The sequence below is a fragment of the Salvelinus fontinalis genome, unplaced genomic scaffold, assembly GCF_029448725.1.
Source record: "Salvelinus fontinalis isolate EN_2023a unplaced genomic scaffold, ASM2944872v1 scaffold_0029, whole genome shotgun sequence".
Classification (NCBI taxonomy): Eukaryota; Metazoa; Chordata; class Actinopteri; order Salmoniformes; family Salmonidae; genus Salvelinus; species Salvelinus fontinalis.
This window is the reverse complement of record NW_026600238.1, coordinates 492,104-513,106: the sequence shown is the minus strand read 5'-3', so window position 1 is coordinate 513,106 and position 21,003 is coordinate 492,104. Positions and strand designations below refer to the sequence as shown.

At 40.2% G+C, this 21,003-nt stretch overlaps 1 protein-coding gene across 2 annotated transcripts in view; it reads right to left on the bottom strand.

Moving 5' to 3' along the window:
• The window catches only part of LOC129842284 (Fc receptor-like protein 5), a 56,611-nt gene that overhangs the window by 15,571 nt on the left and 20,037 nt on the right, over positions 1-21,003 (bottom strand). Inside the window, exons 3-5 of one of the 2 annotated variants that reach the window (XM_055910768.1) lie at positions 17,003-17,263; positions 15,351-15,626; positions 13,658-13,900 (exon numbers count right to left, since the gene is read on the bottom strand). In XM_055910768.1, coding sequence (XP_055766743.1) covers positions 13,658-13,900; positions 15,351-15,626; positions 17,003-17,263 — 780 coding nt within the window. The remainder of the gene's footprint in view (positions 1-13,657; positions 13,901-15,350; positions 15,627-17,002; positions 17,264-21,003) is intronic. The other variant, XM_055910769.1, reaches the window with a different exon arrangement.

Below are 21,003 nucleotides of genomic sequence, written 5' to 3'. Positions count from 1 at the left end.
AAGATAATCAAAGGTTAGTGATTAATTTTCTCTATTTCTGTTTTTTGTGAAAGCTATCTGTGGCTGGAAAAATGGCTGTGCTTATTGTGGTTTTGTGGTGACCTAACATAATCATTTGTAGTGCTTTCGCTGAAAAGCATATTTGAAATCGGACACTTTGGTGGGATTAACAACAAGATTACCTTTAAAATGATATAAAACACATCTATGTTTGAGGAATTTTAATTATGAGATTTCTGCTTTTTTGAATTTGGCGCCCTGCACTTTCACTCACTGTAGTCATATCATCCCGGTAGCGGGATGGCAGCCATAATTAAGGGAGACAGAATGGTTTATTAATCTATCACTGCGTCTTCCTGTCAGACCATAAAAGATGTAAGGATTGGAGAGGAAGAGGAGTATAAAGTGGAGTATATATACTTGTGGTGGTGGAAATATGATGTCTGAATGCAGCTGTATCGACCCTTTCGGAAGACCTAAACTTGGTTAAGCCGTGAAGTCATTTACTCTTAAAATTAGAAACTAAAAGATGGCGTTGTCGGCAGGATTCCCCACGATTTGTAGTCAAACCAGAGAGTCCAGATCAGTGATGCAGGATCTGGCAACAAACAAGGTAAGCAAAGATTCCTACACTTGTTTCCACTCATTTTTACATCTTGGTGAGATGAGAATCGTATAGGGTAAGTCCTAGGGGGAAAATCCCTAGGTGGTTGGTTCTTTGCTAAACCTGTAATGAGAGGTTGGAAGCCCAGCCGCAGTGGATGGAGAGTGCAGGGTGTGAGTGTGTGTGTGAAAGAAAGAGAGGTTAGTTGTATGCACTGTTAGGGAGGGGAACCATGAAAGATTATGTGGAAATAGGAAGACAAGTGTGAATCATTTTGGTGATGTGTGTTATCAATAATAGTTTATATTTGAGGCAATACAGGAATAAGCCAGTAGGTCATCTGTATTGTCCAGTGAAACTTATGCAGACACTATAGTATCGGTTCTAATACAAGGTATTAAGTGCCGTGACCAATGAATTATTAACCGGGGAAGTGTGTAGTGCTACCTTGGAAAATAGAGCAAATTAGAGAAAATTGTACAACATTTCCCTGCTGACGGAGAATTCAAATCAAATGATGAATTCAGGGAGGCAATTATGACTTGGCACAAAGACATAAAACCAGAATCAAAAGCTCAATATACCAGCGTTTTGAAGTCAGCATTCTATCATCAAAAAATACAAACTGAATAACCAGAAATTAGTAGAAGTACGTCCACAGAAAGACTGAGTACAGTGATAGAATTTGAACTTCTGCTTTGATGGCAGGTTTGAACCCTGTGATCAAAACGGTAATTGCTGAGTAGTGGATAAAATAGAGCAGGATGTTTTGACAGTGGAATATAACTCCGTTCACTTCACAGACGTGCGAGGGGTTAGTAGGGCCTTCGTGGAAATCATTAACTATAGTTTCAATGACCAAGGTAAACCAAAGAAATGTAGCGGAAAACATCAAAGCGTAGGGAGACAGAGTCCTGTTTTAGGTGGGGCTATGGTCATTCGAAAAGGGAGTGTAAAGTGAGTATGGAGCCCGCTGTATTCGGAGGAAATGCTGCCAAGCAAGCGTTTGCATCTTTTTTCAAAATAGCAACAACAAATCCTTTTGAGATTAGCGAGAGGAAATGTCACATATCGGTGTTTGGCCTCGGTTCGATCGATAGTGGTTCTTAGAGATGACAGTTTCTATGTGAAGGAAGACATATGAGATCACGTTTTACCTAACCTTTTAGTAGAGGCCAGGATCAAATATCGCAGATTCTTTACGATGAAAAGTTGGCTAAATTTGCTAAAGGAAAACATGTTTTGGGTTGAAGAATCCAAGCGACATGCCAGGGGAATGGATTCTATAGGTAACAAATTTAAATTATACTGCCAAACACTCCCTGCAAACTCAGAAAGCCTTGTTTTCTTTTGATCTCATGAGACATTTTATGTTCTCTTATTCTGAAATAAATGTATAGAATGGATGAAAAGGTGGAGGGGTCACGAGGAATTAGCATAGTTGTTACAAAACCTAAAATTAACTTAAAACTTCTTAGGGATAGGGGGCGACATTTTCACTTTTGGATGAATTGGTGCCCAAATTAAACGGCCTCGTACTCTGTCCTAGATCATATGATATGCATATTATTATTACTATTGGATAGAAAACACTCTGAAGTTTTTAAAACTGTTTGAATTATATCTGTGAGTAAAACAGAACTCTTATGGCAGGCAAACTTCCAAACAGGAAGTGAAAATTCTGAAATGGGTCGCTGTGAAAGGCATCGCCTATTCAATTGCCTTATATTTATGGATCTGTATGCACTCCATACGCCTTCCACTAGATGTCAACAGGCAGTAGAACGTGGAATGAAGCGTCTAGCCTGATGTGGGACCGAATGAGAGCCTTTGGAGTGACAGGCCAGGGCTATTGCCAGTTCTTGGCCACGCACACTACGCATGTGATGTCCTTCCTTGCTATCGGTTATATAAATATGAAGAAATGCTCCGTCTGGGACGTTATTGGATATATATGAGAAAAACATCCTGAAGATTGATTTTCAACTGAGTTTGACCAGTTTATTCGATTTGTAATATCACTTTTTGAAGTTTTTGTTCATTAGCGTAAAGTTCTATGGACACATGAACTACACATGCTAGCCAAAGTTGCTAATTCGAGAGAAGTAATGGACATTATAAAACAAAAAAACGATTTATTGTGGAACTAGGATTCCTGGCACTGCATTCTGATGAAAGATCATCAAAGGTAAGGGAATATTTTGATGTCATTTCGTATTTCTGTTGACTCCAACATGGCGGAGAATGGCTGAGCGCTGTCTCAGAATATTGCATGCTGTGCTTTTTACTAAAGTTATTTTTAAAATCTAACACAGCGGAGGATACTGATACGGAAGGAGAAGAGGACCAAGGTGCAACTCCCAATAGCCAACCGACACTCCCTCCTGAATATCCAGAGAGTCCAGGGATGGGGAGGAGTGACATGCCTGTTGCTCCTGATGAGATACCTACTCTGGCAGATACCCCTGACGGAGAAACAACGACAGGAGAATGGGAAGGAGACTTCCGCTACCATCGACTTCTCTGTCACATGGACTTCCTAACAGACAGTGGAAACCAGGACAGATGAAGAACGGTAGAATGGCCTTGACAGCAACAGCAGCAAACCTAGAAGAAATTGTAAAATTACCTCCCACTAGCACCAGTACACCAACGAAGACAATCCCCCAGGTTTATTAACTTCTTGCGACTACAGGGGGTGCTGTTTTCTCATTAGCATAATTGCATTACAGATTAAACGGCTTCCTACTAAATTCATTATCGTACAATATGCATATTATTACTATTATTGGATAGAAAACAGTCTCTAGTTTCTATAGGCGTTGGAATTTTGTCTCTGAGTGGAACAGAGGTCATTCTACAGCAATTTCCCTGACATGGAGTCAGATTTCACACATTTTGGCCCCTGATCTGGAGTCAGTTTTAAGGCCACTGTTATTGCTATGAGGATACGGACACTGCTTACGTCTTCCCCTGGATGCCTTTACGTGATGACGATTTGAATTGTGTCGATTGCCCAATCACAGCCCCTATGAAACAAAAACACGTGTAGGTAGGAACTTTTTCCCAGATGCGTAATGCGCGCGGAGGACACTGAACGGCTCTTCTTCCAAGATTTAGTGTAGCCAGTTATATTTTTCCGTACATGTTTCTACTCGTTATAGGAGTTAAAAACATCATAAGGTAGTTAATTTAAACCGTTTCATAGCAATTTATATCTGTTTAGTGCGATTTTGAGGCATTGCTTTGTTGTGCACTTTGACGCGCTGGCCACATTTCGGGCTCCCGGTCGTACGTTAGTGGGCATTTCCACGGACAAGTGGACATCTTTCGATCAAAAGAAGATTAGACCCAAGAAAGAATTCTTTGTCCAAGATTCTGATGGAAGAACAGCTCACAGTAAGAACAATTTATGATGATAAATCGTGTTTCTGTCGATAAATGTTAACCTGTTGGGGATGGGGGCGCTGTTTAGACTATTTATGCTAATGTGGCTAATTTTTTAAACGGCTTCCCACAAAATCCTTGATCGTACAATATGCATATTATTATTATTATTGGATAGAAAACAGTCTATAGTTTCTATAGGAGTTGAAATTTTGTCTCTAAGTGGAACAGAGCCCATTCTACAGCAATTTCCCTGACATGGAGTCAGATTTGAGAAACGTTGGCCACTTTTCTGAAGTCATTTAAACGGGCACTGTCGTTGCTATGACTATACGGACACTTCTTACGTCTTCCCCTGGATGCCTTTACGTGATGACGATTCCAACGGGCTCGATTGCTCGTTCACAGGCCCTACAAATGAAAAAAACCTTTAGCTAGCAAGTCTTTTCTTGCTGCGTAACGCGCGTGGAAGACACCGACCCTCTCCTGTTCCAAGCGTTAGTTTAGCCTGTTATATTTCTCCGGTCATCTTTTCACTCGTTATAGGAGTTACAAACATCACAAAGTAGTTAATTTAAAGCGTTTTATAGCAATTTATATCCGTTTAGTGCGATTTTGGGACATTTATTTTTGCAACGATGTGAAAAGTTGGGCACGCTTTTCAGTTCATCCCGAACGTAGTTGACATTTCCACATGGCAAGAGGACAGCTTTCCACCAAAAGACGATTTCTCCCAAGAAAGGATCCTTTGCCCAAGATACTGATGGAAGAACAGCTCAAGGTAGGACATTTTTATTATGATAAATCGTGTTTCTGTCGAAACATTTTAGTGGCTTAGGACGCCATGTTTTTTGACGTAGCTTCGCTTGGCGCAAACTGTATTGAAAAGTAAGGATAAATTAAAAAATGTAATAACGCAATTGTATTAAGAATTAAATTGTCTATCAATCCCTGTCCACCCTATATTTTTTAGTCACGTTTATGAGTATTTATGTATAAGAGTAGATCACTGTCTAAGTGGCGCAAGGACGTTTTCTTTACCAGCTTGTCTACATTTCACATTGTCTAACCATGATTTTGGTGGCTAAATATAAACATTTTCGATCAAACTGTATATGCATGTTGTAATGTGATGTTACAGGAGTGTCATCGGAAGAATTCTGAGAAGGTTAGTGAAAAAATTAATATCTTTTGGCGATGTTGACTTTTATCGCTCACTTTGGCTAGAATCAATGCTGGGCTGCTAATTGCTATGTGCTAAGCTAATATAACGATTTATTGTGTTTTCGCTGTAAGACACTTAGAAAATCTGAAATATTGTCTGTATTCACAGGATCTGTGTCTTTCGATTCGTGTATGCTGTGTATTTTTACGAAATGTTTGATGATTAGTAGTTAGGTAAACACGTTGCTCATTGTAATTATTCTAGTCCATTTGTGATGGTGGGTGCAATTGTAAACTATGCCATATACCTGAAATATGCACTTTTTTCTAACAAAACCTATCCCATACCATAAATATGTTATCAGACTGTCATCTAATGAGTTTTTTTGTTGGTTAGGGGCTATAAATATCTTAGTTTAGCCGAATTGGTGATGGCTACTGGTGTTGGTGGACAAATAAAAGATGGTGGCTTATGCTAATGTGTTTTTAGGTAATAGATGTACATCTTTACATATTGTGTCTTCCCTGTAAAACATTTTAAAAATCGGAAATGTTGACTGGATTCATAAGATCTGTGTCTTTCATTAGCTGTATTGGACTTTAATGTGTGAAAGTTAAATATTTTAAAAAAATATTTTTTTTGAATTTCGCGGCACTGGTTTTTCAGTGGGGGGGGGGGGGGAGTGCCGCTAGCGCCACGCTGATCCTAGACAGGTTAAACGTTTATGTCGCCATCTTGTTTGCTATAGCTTCGCTTGGCGCAACCTGTATTGCACAGTAAGGATAATTTAAAAAATGTAAATCAGCGATTGCATTAAGAACTAATTTGACTTTCGATTCCTGTCAACCCTGTATTTTTTAGTCAAGTATATGATTAGCTATTGATTAAACTAGATCACTCAAAGATGGCGACCGACTTTACCAGGCTTGTTTTGCTACTATTTTCATTGTATAACCACGTTTTTTTATGGCTAAATATGCACATTTTCGAACAAACTGTATATGTATGTTGTAATATGATGTTACAGGAGTGTCATCTGAAGGATTCTGAGAAGGTTAGTGAAAAAATTAATATATTTTGGCGATGATATGATATCGCTCTCTTTGGCTAGAATCAGTGCTCGGGTAACGTTTGCGTATGTGGTATGCTAATATAACGATTTATTGTGTTTTTGCCGTAAAACACTTAGAAAATCTGAAATGTTGTCTGAATTCACAAGATCTGTGTCTTTCCATTGCTATGTGCTGTGTATTTTGAACAAATGTTTTATGAGTAATACACGTTGCTGTCTGTAGTAATTCTAGGAGCTTTGGTGAGATTTGTGATGCTGGCTGCAATGGCAAACTATGATTTATACCTGAAATATGCACATTTTTCTAACAAAACCTATCCTATACCATAAATATGTTATCAGACTGTCATCTGATGAGCTTTTTTCTTGGTTAGTGGCTATCAATATCTTAGTTTAGCCGAATTGGTGATAGCTACTGGTTTTGAGAAAAATTGGTGGACAAAGAAAAGGGTGTCTTTTGCTAACATGGTTAGCTAATAGATTTACATATTTTGTCTTCCCTGTACAACATTTAAAAAATCTGAAATGGTGACTTGATTCACAAGATCTGTATCTTTCATTAGGTGTCTTGGTGTTAGGGCTGTCTCTCTCCTCATCCTCGGACGAGGAGAGGAGAGAAGGATCGTCAGACCAAAATGCAGCAGTAGGGAAATAAGCCATCTTTTTATTTAACACGACGATGATGGCAACACGAAAAACAAAACACTTTCAAAAATACAAAACAAGAAAACGACGTTGACGAAACCTGAACATAAACTTACATAACTAAACGTAAACTCACGGACAGGAAACAGACGACATCGAAACGAAAACGAACAGCCAAACAGTCCCGTATGGTACATACATTACACGACACAGGAGACATTCACCCACAAACAAACAGTGAGAACGCCCTACCTAAATATGACTCTTAATTAGAGGAAAACGCAAACCACCTGCCTCTAATCAAGAGCCATACCAGGCAACCCAAAACCAACATAGAAACAGATAACATAGACTGCCCACCCAAAACACATGCCTTGACCATAAACACATGAAAAACAACATAAAACAGGTCAGGACCGTTACAGAACCCCCCCCTCAAGGTGCGATCGCCGGGCGCACCAGCACAAAGTCCAGGGGAGGGTCTGGGTGGGCAGTTGACCACGGTGGTGGCTCCGGCTCTGGACGCTGTCCCCACACCACCATAGTCACTCCCCGCTTCTGTCTTCCCCTCCAAATGACCACCCTAAAACTAACATCCCCTAAATAAATGGCCAGCACCGGGACAAGGGGCAGCACCGGGACAAGGGGCAGCACCGGGACAAGGGGCAGCACCGGGACAAGGGGCAGCACCGGGATAAGGGGCAGCACCGGGATAAGGGGCAGCACCGGGATAAGGGGCAGCACCGGGATAATGTGCAGCACCGGAATAAGGGGCAGCACCGGGACAAGGGGCAGCACCGGGACAAGGGGCAGCACCGGGACAAGGGGCAGCACCGGGACAAGGGGCAGCACCGGGACAAGGGGCAGCACCGGGCTCCAGGCTGAGGGACTCTGGCAGGTCCTGGCTGAGGGACTCTGGCAGGTCCTGGCTGGACGGCTCTGGCAGGTCCTGGCTGGACGGCTCTGGCAGGTCCTGGCTGGACGGCTCTGGCAGGTCCTGGCTGGACGGCTCTGGCAGGTCCTGGCTGGACGGCTCTGGCAGGTCCTGGCTGGACGGCTCTGGCAGGTCCTGGCTGGACGGCTCTGGCAGGTCATGGCAGGACGGCTCTGGCAGGTCATGGCAGGACGGCTCTGGCTGGTCATGGCAGGACGGCTCTGGCTGGTCATGGCAGGACGGCTCTGGCTGGTCATGGCAGGACGGCTCTGGCTGGTCATGGCAGGACGGCTCTGGCTGGTCATGGCAGGACGGCTCTGGCTGGTCATGGCAGGACGGCTCTGGCTGGTCATGGCAGGACGGCTCTGTAGGGAGGAGAAGGAGAGACAGCCTGGTGCGTGGTCTAGGCACTGGCTGCGCTGGAGAGGAGGAAACAGCTGGAGAGAGAACCCGGAGAGACAGCCTGGTACGGGGGGCTGCCACCGGAGGACTGGTACATGGAGGTGGCACCGGGTCTACCGGACCGTGAAGGAGGACACGTGCTCTTGAGCACCGAGCCTCCCCAACCCTACCAGGTTGAATGGTCCCCGTAGCCCTGCCAGTGCGGCGAGGTGGAATAGCCCGCACTGGGCTATGCAGGCGAACCGGGGACACCACCTGTAAGGCTGGTGCCATGTACGCCGGCCCGAGGAGACGTACTGGAGGCCAGATACGTTGGGCCGGCTTCATGACATCCGGCTCGATGCCCAACCTAGCCCTCCCAGTGCGGCAAGGTGGAATAGCCCGCACTGGGCTAAGCACGCGTACTGGGGACACCGTGCGCTTTACCGCATAACACGGTGTCTTACCAGTACGACGCCTTCTACCTCCACGGTAAGCACGGGGAGTTGGCTCGGGTATCCTACCCGGCTTTGCCACACTCCTCGTGTGCCCCCCCCCAAGAAATTTTTTGGTCTGACTCACGGGCTCCCAACCGCGTCGTCGCGCTGCCTCCTCATACCAGCGCCTCTCAGCCTTCGCTGCTTCCAACTCCTCCTTTGGACGGCGATATTCCCCTGGCTGAGCCCAAGGTCCTCTACCGTCCAGGATCTCCTCCCAAGTCCAGGAGTCCTTGCTGCTCCGTAGAGCATTCCCTTGCCGCTTGGTCTTAGCGTGGTGGGTGATTCTGTTAGGGCTGTCTCTCTCCTCATCCTCGGACGAGGAGAGGAGAGAAGGATCGTCAGACCAAAATGCAGCAGTAGGGAAATAAGCCATCTTTTTATTTAACACGACGATGATGGCAACACGAAAAACAAAACACTTTCAAAAATACAAAACAAGAAAACGACGTAGACGAAACCTGAACATAAACTTACATAACTAAACGTAAACTCACGGACAGGAAACAGACGACATCGAAACGAAAACGAACAGCCAAACAGTCCCGTATGGTACATACATTACACGACACAGGAGACATTCACCCACAAACAAACAGTGAGAACGCCCTACCTAAATATGACTCTTAATTAGAGGAAAACGCAAACCACCTGCCTCTAATCAAGAGCCATACCAGGCAACCCAAAACCAACATAGAAACAGATAACATAGACTGCCCACCCAAAACACATGCCCTGACCATAAACACATAAAAAACAACATAAAACAGGTCAGGACCGTTACACTTGGACTTGTGATTTAATGATATTTAGATGCTAAAATTTAAATGTGACGCTATGCTAGCGATGCTAATCAGTGTGGGGGGGTGGGGGGGGATCCCGGATCCGGGTTTCAGAGGCAGTAAAAGTTAATAGTACTTGAACCTGCGACGTTTGAGGTTTGTGCAAATCGTACAAACTAAACTAGATGATGTTAAACTTGGGCATTTTCATCATGAAGGAATGTGTTTAAAGTATTCACATACTATAACAGAATATAACCATGTACTCAATGTAACAGTTTCTGAATGATAAATCCTTTTAGACCTGATTATATGATCTCCTAGACATAAGACGACTTATGGTTTTCCGGTTACAAGAGTCCAAGTCCAATCCTCTAACAGGTTTTTTTCACTATAGACCGAATATTTGTTAGAGTTTTTAGAGAGGTGTCTGTGAGGGAAGGCCATATATTTAGGTGTCATATTGAGAATGACGTTATAAGGGTTTATGAGGTTTAGTTTTTTTAATGTTTTTATGTTGTCTTTATTTTATTTTACATAACTGAGAACCTCGGGCAAGGCTAAGAAATGCATGCACATGCTTTTACACTGTGTTAACCTGTTGGGGATGGGGGCGCTGTTTAGACTACTTATGCTAATTTGGCTAATTTTTTAAACGGCTTCCCACAAAATCCTTGATCGTACAATATGCATATTATTATTATTATTGGATAGAAAACAGTCTATAGTTTCTATAGGAGTTGAAATTTTGTCTCTAAGTGGAACAGAGCCCATTCTACAGCAATTTCCCTGACATGGAGTCAGATTTGAGAAATGTTGGCCACTTTTCTGAAGTCAGTTAAAAGGGCACTGTCGTTGCTATGACTATACGGACACTTCTTACGTCTTCCCCTGGATGCCTTTACGTGATGACGATTCCAACGGGGTCGATTGCGCGTTCACAGGCCCTACAAATGAAAAAAACCTTTAGCTAGCAAGTCTTTTCTTGCTGCGTAACGCGCGTGGAAGACACCGACCCTCTCCTGTTCCAAGCGTTAGTTTAGCCTGTTATATTTCTCCGGTCATCTTTTCACTCGTTATAGGAGTTACAAACATCATAAAGTAGTTAATTTAAAGCGTTTTATAGCAATTTATATCCGTTTAGTGCGATTTTGGGACATTTATTTTTGCAACGATGTGAAAAGTTGGGCACGCTTTTCAGTTCATCCCGAACGCAGTTGACATTTCCACATGGCAAGAGGACAGCTTTCCACCAAAAGACGATTTCTCCCAAGAAAGGATCCTTTGCCCAAGATACTGATGGAAGAACAGCTCAAGGTAGGACATTTTTATTATGATAAATCGTGTTTCTGTCGAAACATTTTAGTGGCTTAGGACGCCATGTTTTTTGACGTAGCTTCGCTTGGCGCAAACTGTATTGAAAAGTAAGGATAAATTAAAAAATGTAATAACGCAATTGTATTAAGAATTAAATTGTCTATCAATCCCTGTCCACCCTATATTTTTTAGTCACGTTTATGAGTATTTATGTATAAGAGTAGATCACTGTCTAAGTGGCGCAAGGACATTTTCTGACCAGCTGAGCTACATTTCACATTGTCTAACCATGATTTTGGTGGCTAAATATAAACATTTTCGATCAAACTGTATATGCATGTTGTAATGTGATGTTACAGGAGTGTCATCGGAAGAATTCTGAGAAGGTTAGTGAAAAAATTAATATCTTTTGGCGATGTTGACTTTTATCGCTCACTTTGGCTAGAATCAATGCTGGGCTGCTAATTGCTATGTGCTAAGCTAATATAACGATTTATTGTGTTTTCGCTGTAAGACACTTAGAAAATCTGAAATATTGTCTGTATTCACAGGATCTGTGTCTTTCGATTCGTGTATGCTGTGTATTTTTACGAAATGTTTGATGATTAGTAGTTAGGTAAACACGTTGCTCATTGTAATTATTCTAGTCCATTTGTGATGGTGGGTGCAATTGTAAACTATGCCATATACCTGAAATATGCACTTTTTTCTAACAAAACCTATCCCATACCATAAATATGTTATCAGACTGTCATCTAATGAGTTTTTTTGTTGGTTAGGGGCTATAAATATCTTAGTTTAGCCGAATTGGTGATGGCTACTGGTGTTGGTGGACAAATAAAAGATGGTGGATTATGCTAATGTGTTTTTAGGTAATAGATGTACATCTTTACATATTGTGTCTTCCCTGTAAAACATTTTAAAAATCGGAAATGTTGACTGGATTCACAAGATCTGTGTCTTTCATTAGCTGTATTGGACTTTAATGTGTGAAAGTTAAATATTTTAAAAAAATATTTTTTTTGAATTTCGCGGCACTGGTTTTTCAGTGGGGGGGGGGGGGGGTGTGCCGCTAGCGCCACGCTGATCCTAGACAGGTTAAAGGACAATTGGCTTGAGGATATTTTACAACCTGATGTTTGCTCCTGACTCTCCAGTATGAGAAAGTGAAATATATCACTTGTACTGGAACAAACTTTAAGGTTTGGGACTTAAACTTCTTATGGCTGCAGGGGGCGTATTGAAAAACTGGAAAATATGTGCACATTTTCAAACGGCCTCTTAATCAATTTTTGCTCTTACAATATGCATATATTTACTACTATTGGATAGAAAACAGTCTCTAGTTTCTAAAAACGTTTGAATTATTTCTCTAAGTGGAACAGAACTATTTTTACAGCCCATTTCCTATCCGGAATTGAGATTTCCAAATGCGATGTCTCTCTTTAAGAGCTTGTCTATAAAAGGTCATGTCCACTTAGGACTGTAGAAACACGTCATACGCCTTCCTCTGGGTGTCATGCGGAAGTGAGAGCAGAAAGGAGTTGAATATCTCGTCCAGGGACTGAACACAACATCTTGGAGTGAGACCTGCGCACTTTATATTTTTTTCAGGGCACGAAATAGAACAATGACTCGGCTCCTGGACAACGCTCGTTAAAGGTGAATATGAGCTCTGGCTTCGATATTATTGATACATGTCACAAAATCATCCTAAAGTATGTTTTTTCAATATAGTTTAATTATACAGCTGGTGCTGTGATCCTGGAGAGAGTTTAATTATATTATTGAAATTTATTCTGGACTTTAGACGTGATGCGACGCAAGAATTGTTTGAAGAAAGAGAGGTTAGCGCCGCACGGCCAGTGTGCTTGCTAATTCAAGAGGGAAATAGTTTGTTCTGGATCCCAACTAAAGACTCAACTGGACATTGGACCCCTTTACAACATTCTGATGGAATATCAACAAAGATAAGGACCCAATTTGGGATGCTTTTTCATATATCTGTCAAACTGTGCTATGCTACCGTTTGACTAGAATCAATGCTGCCGTATGCTAGCTAATGTAGTAAGCTAATATAACGATATATTGTGTTTTCGCTGTAAAACACTTCAGAAATCGGAAATATTGGCTCTATTCACACGATCTTTGTCTTTCATTAGCTATCCACCATATATTTTTCTGAAATGTTTTATGAGGTGTAATTAGTAGTTGACGTTGGTGTCTGTATTTTCTCTGGCTACTCCCGTGCTATTTCTGACTGTAGCTATGATGGGAGCAGTAATGTAAAACTGATTTATAGCTAAAATATGCACATTTTTTGAACAAAACATAGATTTATTGTGTAACATGTTATAGGACTGTCATCTGAGGTAGTTTTTTCTAGGTTATTTAGGTTGGTTCTAGGTTAGTTAGGTTGGCTTGTGCATGCTACTTGAATCCTACTTGTGCTGTGAAAAATGTCTGTCCTCTTTTTTATTTGGTGGTGAGCTAACATAAATATATGTGGTGTTTTCTCTGTAAAACATTAAAAAAATCGGACATGTTGGCTGGATTGACAAGATGTTTATCTTTCAAATGCTGTATTGGACTTGTTAATGTGTGAAAGTTAAATATTAAAAAAAAATAGATTTTGAATTTCGCGCCCTGCACCTGAGGTGGATGTTGTCATAAGTGTACCGGTGACGGGCTGCAGCCATAACAGGTTTAATAAGCCCCAGAGGAGGAAAGAACATGTGTGGCCATTATACATTATACATACATTTCATAGTAGTATTCCATGTAATCCGTTACACTCTGTATCTATATTGAAATGGAAAAGGTTTTGGTAACATTGGTAACAACATTACATAAAAAAGTAAATCTCTCTTCACCTGTCACAGTCATCCAGCTCTCTGGTGATTCTCCTTCAGAGTTGGTACACTTGTAGAGTCCTTCATCTGACTTGGATACTGCAGGGATGGTCATCTCTCCTGTAGTCTCAGTCCTGATGAGGGATCCATCTTTGTAGAAATCAGCTGTGAGGTCAGAGGGAGTTCCCTGATATCTGCAGCGCAGAGTCACAGAATCTCCCTCAGTCACAGGAAGGGCAGGGCTCTCCAGGATCACTGCACCAACTGTATATAATATATAAACATCATATATAAACAGGTCTCTCCAGGATCACAGCTCCATCTGTATATAATATATAAACAGGTCTCTCCAGGATCACAGCTCCAGCTGTATATAATATATAAACAGGTCTCTCCAGGATCTCCAGGATCACAGCTCCAGCTGTATATAATATATAAACATCATATATAAACAGGTCTCTCCAGGATCACAGCTCCATCTGTATATAATATATAAACATCATATATAAACAGGTCTCTCCAGGATCACAGCTCCAGCTGTATATAATATATAAACAGGTCTCTCCAGGATCACAGCTCCAGCTGTATATAATATATAAACATCATATATAAACAGGTCTCTCCAGGATCACAGCACCAGTTGTATATAATATATAAACATCATATATAAACAGGTCTCTCCAGGATCACAGCTCCATCTGTATATAATATATAAACATCATATATAAACAGGTCTCTCCAGGATCACAGATCCAGCTGTATATAATATATAAACAGGTCTCTCCAGGATCACAGCTCCAGCTGTATATAATATATAAACAGGTCTCTCCAGGATCACAGCACCAGCTGTATATAATATATAAACATCATATATTAACAGGGCTCTCCAGGATCACAGCTCCATCTGTATATAATATATAAACATCATATAAACAGGTCTCTCCAGGATCACAGCTCCAGCTGTATATAATATATAAACAGGTCTCTCCAGGATCACAGCTCCAGCTGTATATAATATATAAACAGGTCTCTCCAGGATCACAGCTCCAGCTGTATATAATATATAAACAGGACTCTCCAGGATCACAGCTCCAGCTGTATATAATATATAAACAGGTCTCTCCAGGATCACAGCTCCAGCTGTATATAATATATAACATCATATATAAACAGGTCTCTCCAGGATCACAGCTCCAGCTGTATATAATATATAAACAGGTCTCTCCAGGATCACAGCTCCAGCTGTATATAATATATAAACAGGTCTCTCCAGGATCACAGCACCAGCTGTATATAATATATAAACATCATATATTAACAGGGCTCTCCAGGATCACAGCTCCATCTGTATATAATATATAAACATCATATATAAACAGGTCTCTCCAGGATCACAGCTCCAGCTGTATATAATATATAAACAGGTCTCTCCAGGATCACAGCTCCAGCTGTATATAATATATAAACAGGTCTCTCCAGGATCACAGCTCCAGCTGTATATAATATATAAACATCATATATAAACAGGTCTCTCCAGGATCACAGCTCCAGCTGTATATAATATATAAACATCATATATAAACAGGTCTCTCCAGGATCACAGCTCCAGCTGTATATAATATATAAACATCATATATAAACATAACATCAGCTATCTGAAACCAGATGAACCACTAAACACTATAATGTTAGTAGATGGTGTTTGTGGACATACCAGGTACTGTGATGTTGACAGTATTGCTGTGTTCTCCAGGCCCAGACTCACACCAGTACACTCCACTGTGTGATGGTATTAGATACACGATGCAGGAAGATCCTTGTGGTTTTCCCCAGTTTCTTCCACAATCTGAACGCTCCCCATAGGCTGTGTATCTCTTCATTCTCCATCCAGCAGAGTTCCCCTGAACCTCACAGCTCAGAGAGACAGACTCATATTTAAGGAACTGAGAACTGTCAGGACTGACGCTCAGAGACGCTGGATTAAAGAGAACTGAGCGAGAGCGAGAGAGCGAGAGGAGGGAAGAGAGAGAGAGAGAGAGAGAGACGGAGATACAGACAGAGAGAGACATAGAAAGAGAGAGACATAGAGAGAGAGAGCCATAGAAAGAGAGAGAGAGAGAAAGCGAGAGAGACATAGACAGAGAGACAGAGAGAGACAGAGATACGTTGAGTGTCAGTCGGATTTCTGTACTGTTGTAATATATTCCAGAGCTGAGTCTGTATCACATCTGAGTTTAACTTTGATTTGTTCTACCAGTCTACACCAGATTCAGTTTCTGACTCCCCAGGATCACAGCTCCATCTGTATATAATATATAAACATCATATATAAACAGGTCTCTCCAGGATCACTGCTCCATCTGTATATAATATATAAACATCATATATAAACAGGTCTCTCCAGGATCACAGCTCCAGCTATATATAATATATAAACATCATATATAAACAGGTCTCTCCAGGATCACAGCTCCAGCTGTATATAATATATAAACAGGTCTCTCCAGGATCACAGCTCCAGCTGTATATCATATATAAACATCATATATAAACAGGTCTCTCCAGGATCACAGCTCCATCTGTATATAATATATAAACATCATATATAAACAGGTCTCTCCAGGATCACAGCTCCAGCTGTATATAATATATAAACAGGTCTCTCCAGGATCACAGCTCCAGCTGTATATAATATATAAACATCATATAAAAACAGGTCGCTCCAGGATCACAGCTCCAGCTGTATATAATATATAAACATCATATATAAACAGGTCTCTCCAGGATCACAGCTCCAGCTGTATATAATATATAAACAGGTCTCTCCAGGATCACAGCCCCAGATGTATATAATATATAAACAGGTCTCTCCAGGATCACAGCTCCAGCTGTATATAATATATAAACAGGTCTCTCCAGGATCACAGCTCCAGCTGTATATAATATATAAACAGGTCTCTCCAGGATCACAGCCCCAGATGTATATAATATATAAACAGGTCTCTCCAGGATCACAGCTCCAGCTGTATATAATATATAAACAGGTCTCTCCAGGATCACAGCTCCAGCTGTATATAATATATAAACAGGTCTCTCCAGGATCACAGCTCCATCTGTATATAATATATAAACATCATATATAAACAGGTCTCTCCAGGATCACAGCTCCAGCTGTATATAATATATAAACAGGTCTCTCCAGGATCACAGCTCCAGCTGTATATAATATATAAACAGGTCTCTCCAGGATCACAGCTCCAGCTGTATATAATATATAAACATCATATATAAACATAACATCAGCTATCTGAAACCAGATGAACCACTAAACACTATAATGTTAGTAGATGGTGTTTGTGGACATACCAGGTACTGTGATGTTGACAGTATTGCTGTGTTCTCCAGACCCAGACTCACACCAGTACACTCCACTGTCTGATGGCATTAGTGACACGATGCATGAAGACCCTTGTTGTTTTCCCCATTTTCTTCCACAATCTGAACGCTCCCCATAGACTGTGTATCTCTTCAGTCTCCATCCAGCAGAGTTCCCCTGAACCTCACAGCTCAGAGAGACAGACTTATATTTAAAGAACTGAGATCTATCCGGACTGATGCTCAGATAGGCTGAAAGAGAGATTTGAGAGGGAGAGATTTGAGAGGGAGAGAGAGAGAGAGAGATACAATCAAAGAAAATGAACAACAATGACAAATGGTTTGAAGAACCGAAGAAAAATATTTAGAAAACTATCCAACCAAAAACATAGAAACCCAGAAAACCTGAGCCTTTGCCTTCACTATGGTGAATCACTAAAACAATACAGAAATGGACTACGGAAAAAGAAGGAACACCACATCAGAAATCAACTGAATGTCATTGAAGAATCCATAGACTCCAACCACTTCTGGGAAAATTGGAAAACACTAAACAAACAACAACATGAAGAATTATCAAAATGGAGATGTGTGGATAAACCACTTCTCCAATCTTTTTGGTTCTATAACAAAGAACAAACAGCAAAAACATACACATGATCAAATACAAATCTTAGAATCAACTATTAAAGACGACCAGAACTCACTGGATTCTCCAATTACCTTGAATGAACTACAGGACAATACAAATCCTCATACCTAAAAGGCCTGTGGTATTGATGGTATCCTAAGTGAAATGATAAAATCTACAGACAACTAATTCCAATTGGCTTAAACTTAAACTCTTTAACATCATCCTCAGGTCTGGCATCTACCCCAATATTTGGAACCAAGGACTGATCACCCCAATCCACAAAAGTTGTTGAGTTAATAAACTATATAACCTTCCTGTATTCTGACTAGATGGTGGTAAACCATATAACCTTCCTGTATTCTGACTAGATCAGATGGTGGTCAACTATATAACCTTCCTGTATTCTGACTCGATCAGATGGTGGTAAACTATATAATATTCTCTAGTTGCGCCGTGAAAAAGGTAATTATATATTTTTATATACATTTGCTAGAATAAGTAAAAACCTTTTTTTCACTTTGTAATTATGGGATATTGTATATACACTGGTGTATATATATATACAATACCCCATAATGACAAAGTGAAAAAAAGGTTTTTACTTATTCTAGCAAATGTAAATAAAAATAAAATAAAAATATATATATATAATGTACAGATTGATGAGAACTTTTTTTTTTAAATCCATTTCAGAATAACGTAACAACATGTGGAAAATCTTCATTAAATCCAAAAATAAATGTAGCAACTGCAGATTGCCCCTTTAAAACCTGTTTGGGATAGAGGGCGCTTTTTTCACTTTGGAAAAAATCGTGCCCAATTTAAACGGCCTCGTACTCTATTCTTGCTCGTACAATATGCATATTATTTTTACTATTGGATAGAAAACACTCTCAAGTTTCTAAAACCGTTTGAATTATATCTGTGAGTAAAACAGAACTCATTTTGCAGCAAACTTCCTGTCAGGAAGTGAAAAATCTGAAATCGAGGCTCTGTTCCAGGGCCTCCCTATTAATTTGCATGAAATCTATGGATATACTTGCACTTCATACGCCTTCCACTAGATGTCAACAGGCAGTGATAGGTGAAATGGGGTGTATAGCTTGATCTGAGGTCAAAAGAGAGCTCTTGGAATGACATGACCCCAATTTCCTTTGTTCAGCAAGGCGCGGGAAGGAACTCTGGATTGCCTTCTGAAAAGCTTTCGTTATAGACGGCTAATATCTCCGGCTTTGATTTTATTTGATACATGTGATAATATCATCGTAAAGTATTTTTTTTCAATATAGTTTTATCAGATTATTGAACGTTTATCGGGAGTTTTGGAGTTTTCCGTTCTCTGCGTTAGGTGAAGATGGACATCTTCGCGCCACTTGGCTAGCTTTGGTTGCTAATTCGACAGGAGAAGAGGACATTCTAAAACCAAACAACGATTTATTCTGGACAAAGGACTCCTTGTACAAGATTCTGATGGAAGCTCAGCAAAAGTAGGAACCATTTATTATGTTATTTCGTATTTCTGTCGAAAATGTTTAGTATTATTTTCCGCCCTGATTTTGGGCGCTGTCTTGCTATAACGTAAGCTGTATGTCGTACTAAAGTTATTTTTAGAATTCTAACACGGCGATTGCATTAAGAACTAGTGTATCTTTCATTTGCTGTACAACATGTATTTTTTAGTAAAGTTTATGATGAGTTCTTTGGTCAGAATAGGTGAGTGTCAGAAATATATCCGGAGATTCTGGGAAAAGTTGCTACGTTTTAATAATGTATAACCACGGATTTCGGCTCTAAATATGCACATTTTCGAACAAAACATAAGTGTATTGTATAACCTGATGTTATAGGACTGTCATCTGATGAAGCTTGTCAAGGTTAGTGAACAATTATATATCTTTTGCTGTTTTTTTGCGATCGCTAACTTTTGCTGCTGATAAATGGGTTGTGTTTTTGGCTATTGTGGTAAGCTAATATAATGCTATATTGTGTTTTCGCTGTAAAACACTTAAAAAATCTGAAATATTGGCTGGATTCACAAAATGTTTATCTTTCATTTGCTGTACACCATGTATTTTTCATAAATGTTTTATGATGAGTATTTATGTATTTCACGTTGGTCTCTGTAATTGTTCTAGCCGCTTCGGTGCTATTTGTGATTGTAGCTGCAATGTAAAACTATGATTTATACCTGAAATACGCACATTTTTCTAACAAAACATAGATTTATTGTATAACATGTTATAAGACTGTCATTTGATCAAGTTGTTTCTTGGTAAGTGACTAATTCTATCTCTATTTGGTCGGTTTTGTGCAAGCTACCTGTGCTGTGAAAGAAATGTCTGTGCTTTTTTGTATTTGGTGGTGAGCTAACATAAATATACGTGGTGTTTTCGCTGTAAAACATTTAAAAATCGGACATGTTGGCTGGATTCACAAGATGTTTATCTTTCATTTGCTGTATTGGACTTGTTAATGTGTGAAAGTTAAATATTTCAAAAAAATATTTTTTTAATTTCGTGCTCTAGCTTTTCAGTGGAATGTGGGAGGAGTTCCGCTAGCGGAACCCTGGGGCTAGATGCACGGCAGGTTCTCTATCTGTATCCTTTATCAAGGTGCTGTGGTAAAACACTTCATAATACACCTGTTGTATCAGCAGGTACAACACTTCATAATACACCTGTTGTATTAAAACACTTCATATGACACCTGTTGTATCAGCAGGTACAACACTTCATATAACACCTGTTGTATCAGCAGGTACAACACTTCATAATACACCTGTTGTATCAGCAGGTACAACACTTCATAATACACCTGTTGTATCAGCAGGTACAACACTTCATAATACACCTGTTGTATTACAACACTTCATATAACACCTGTTGTATTACAACACTTCATAATACACCTGTTGTATCAGCAGGTACAACACTTCATATAACACCTGTTGTATCAGCAGGTACAACACTTCATAATACACCTGTTGTATCAGCAGGTACAACACTTCATAATACACCTGTTGTATCAGCAGGTACAACACTTCATAATACACCTGTTGTATCAGCAGGTACAACACTTCATATAACACCTGTTGTATCAGCAGGTACAACACTTCATAATACACCTGTTGTATCAGCAGGTACAACACTTCATAATACACCTGTTGTATTACAACACTTCATAATACACCTGTTGTATTACAACACTTCATATAACACCTGTTGTATCAGCAGGTACAACACTTCATATAACACCTGTTGTATCAGCAGGTACAACACTTCATGATACACCTGTTGTATCAGCAGGTACAACACTTCATATAACACCTGTTGTATTACAACACTTCATAATACACCTG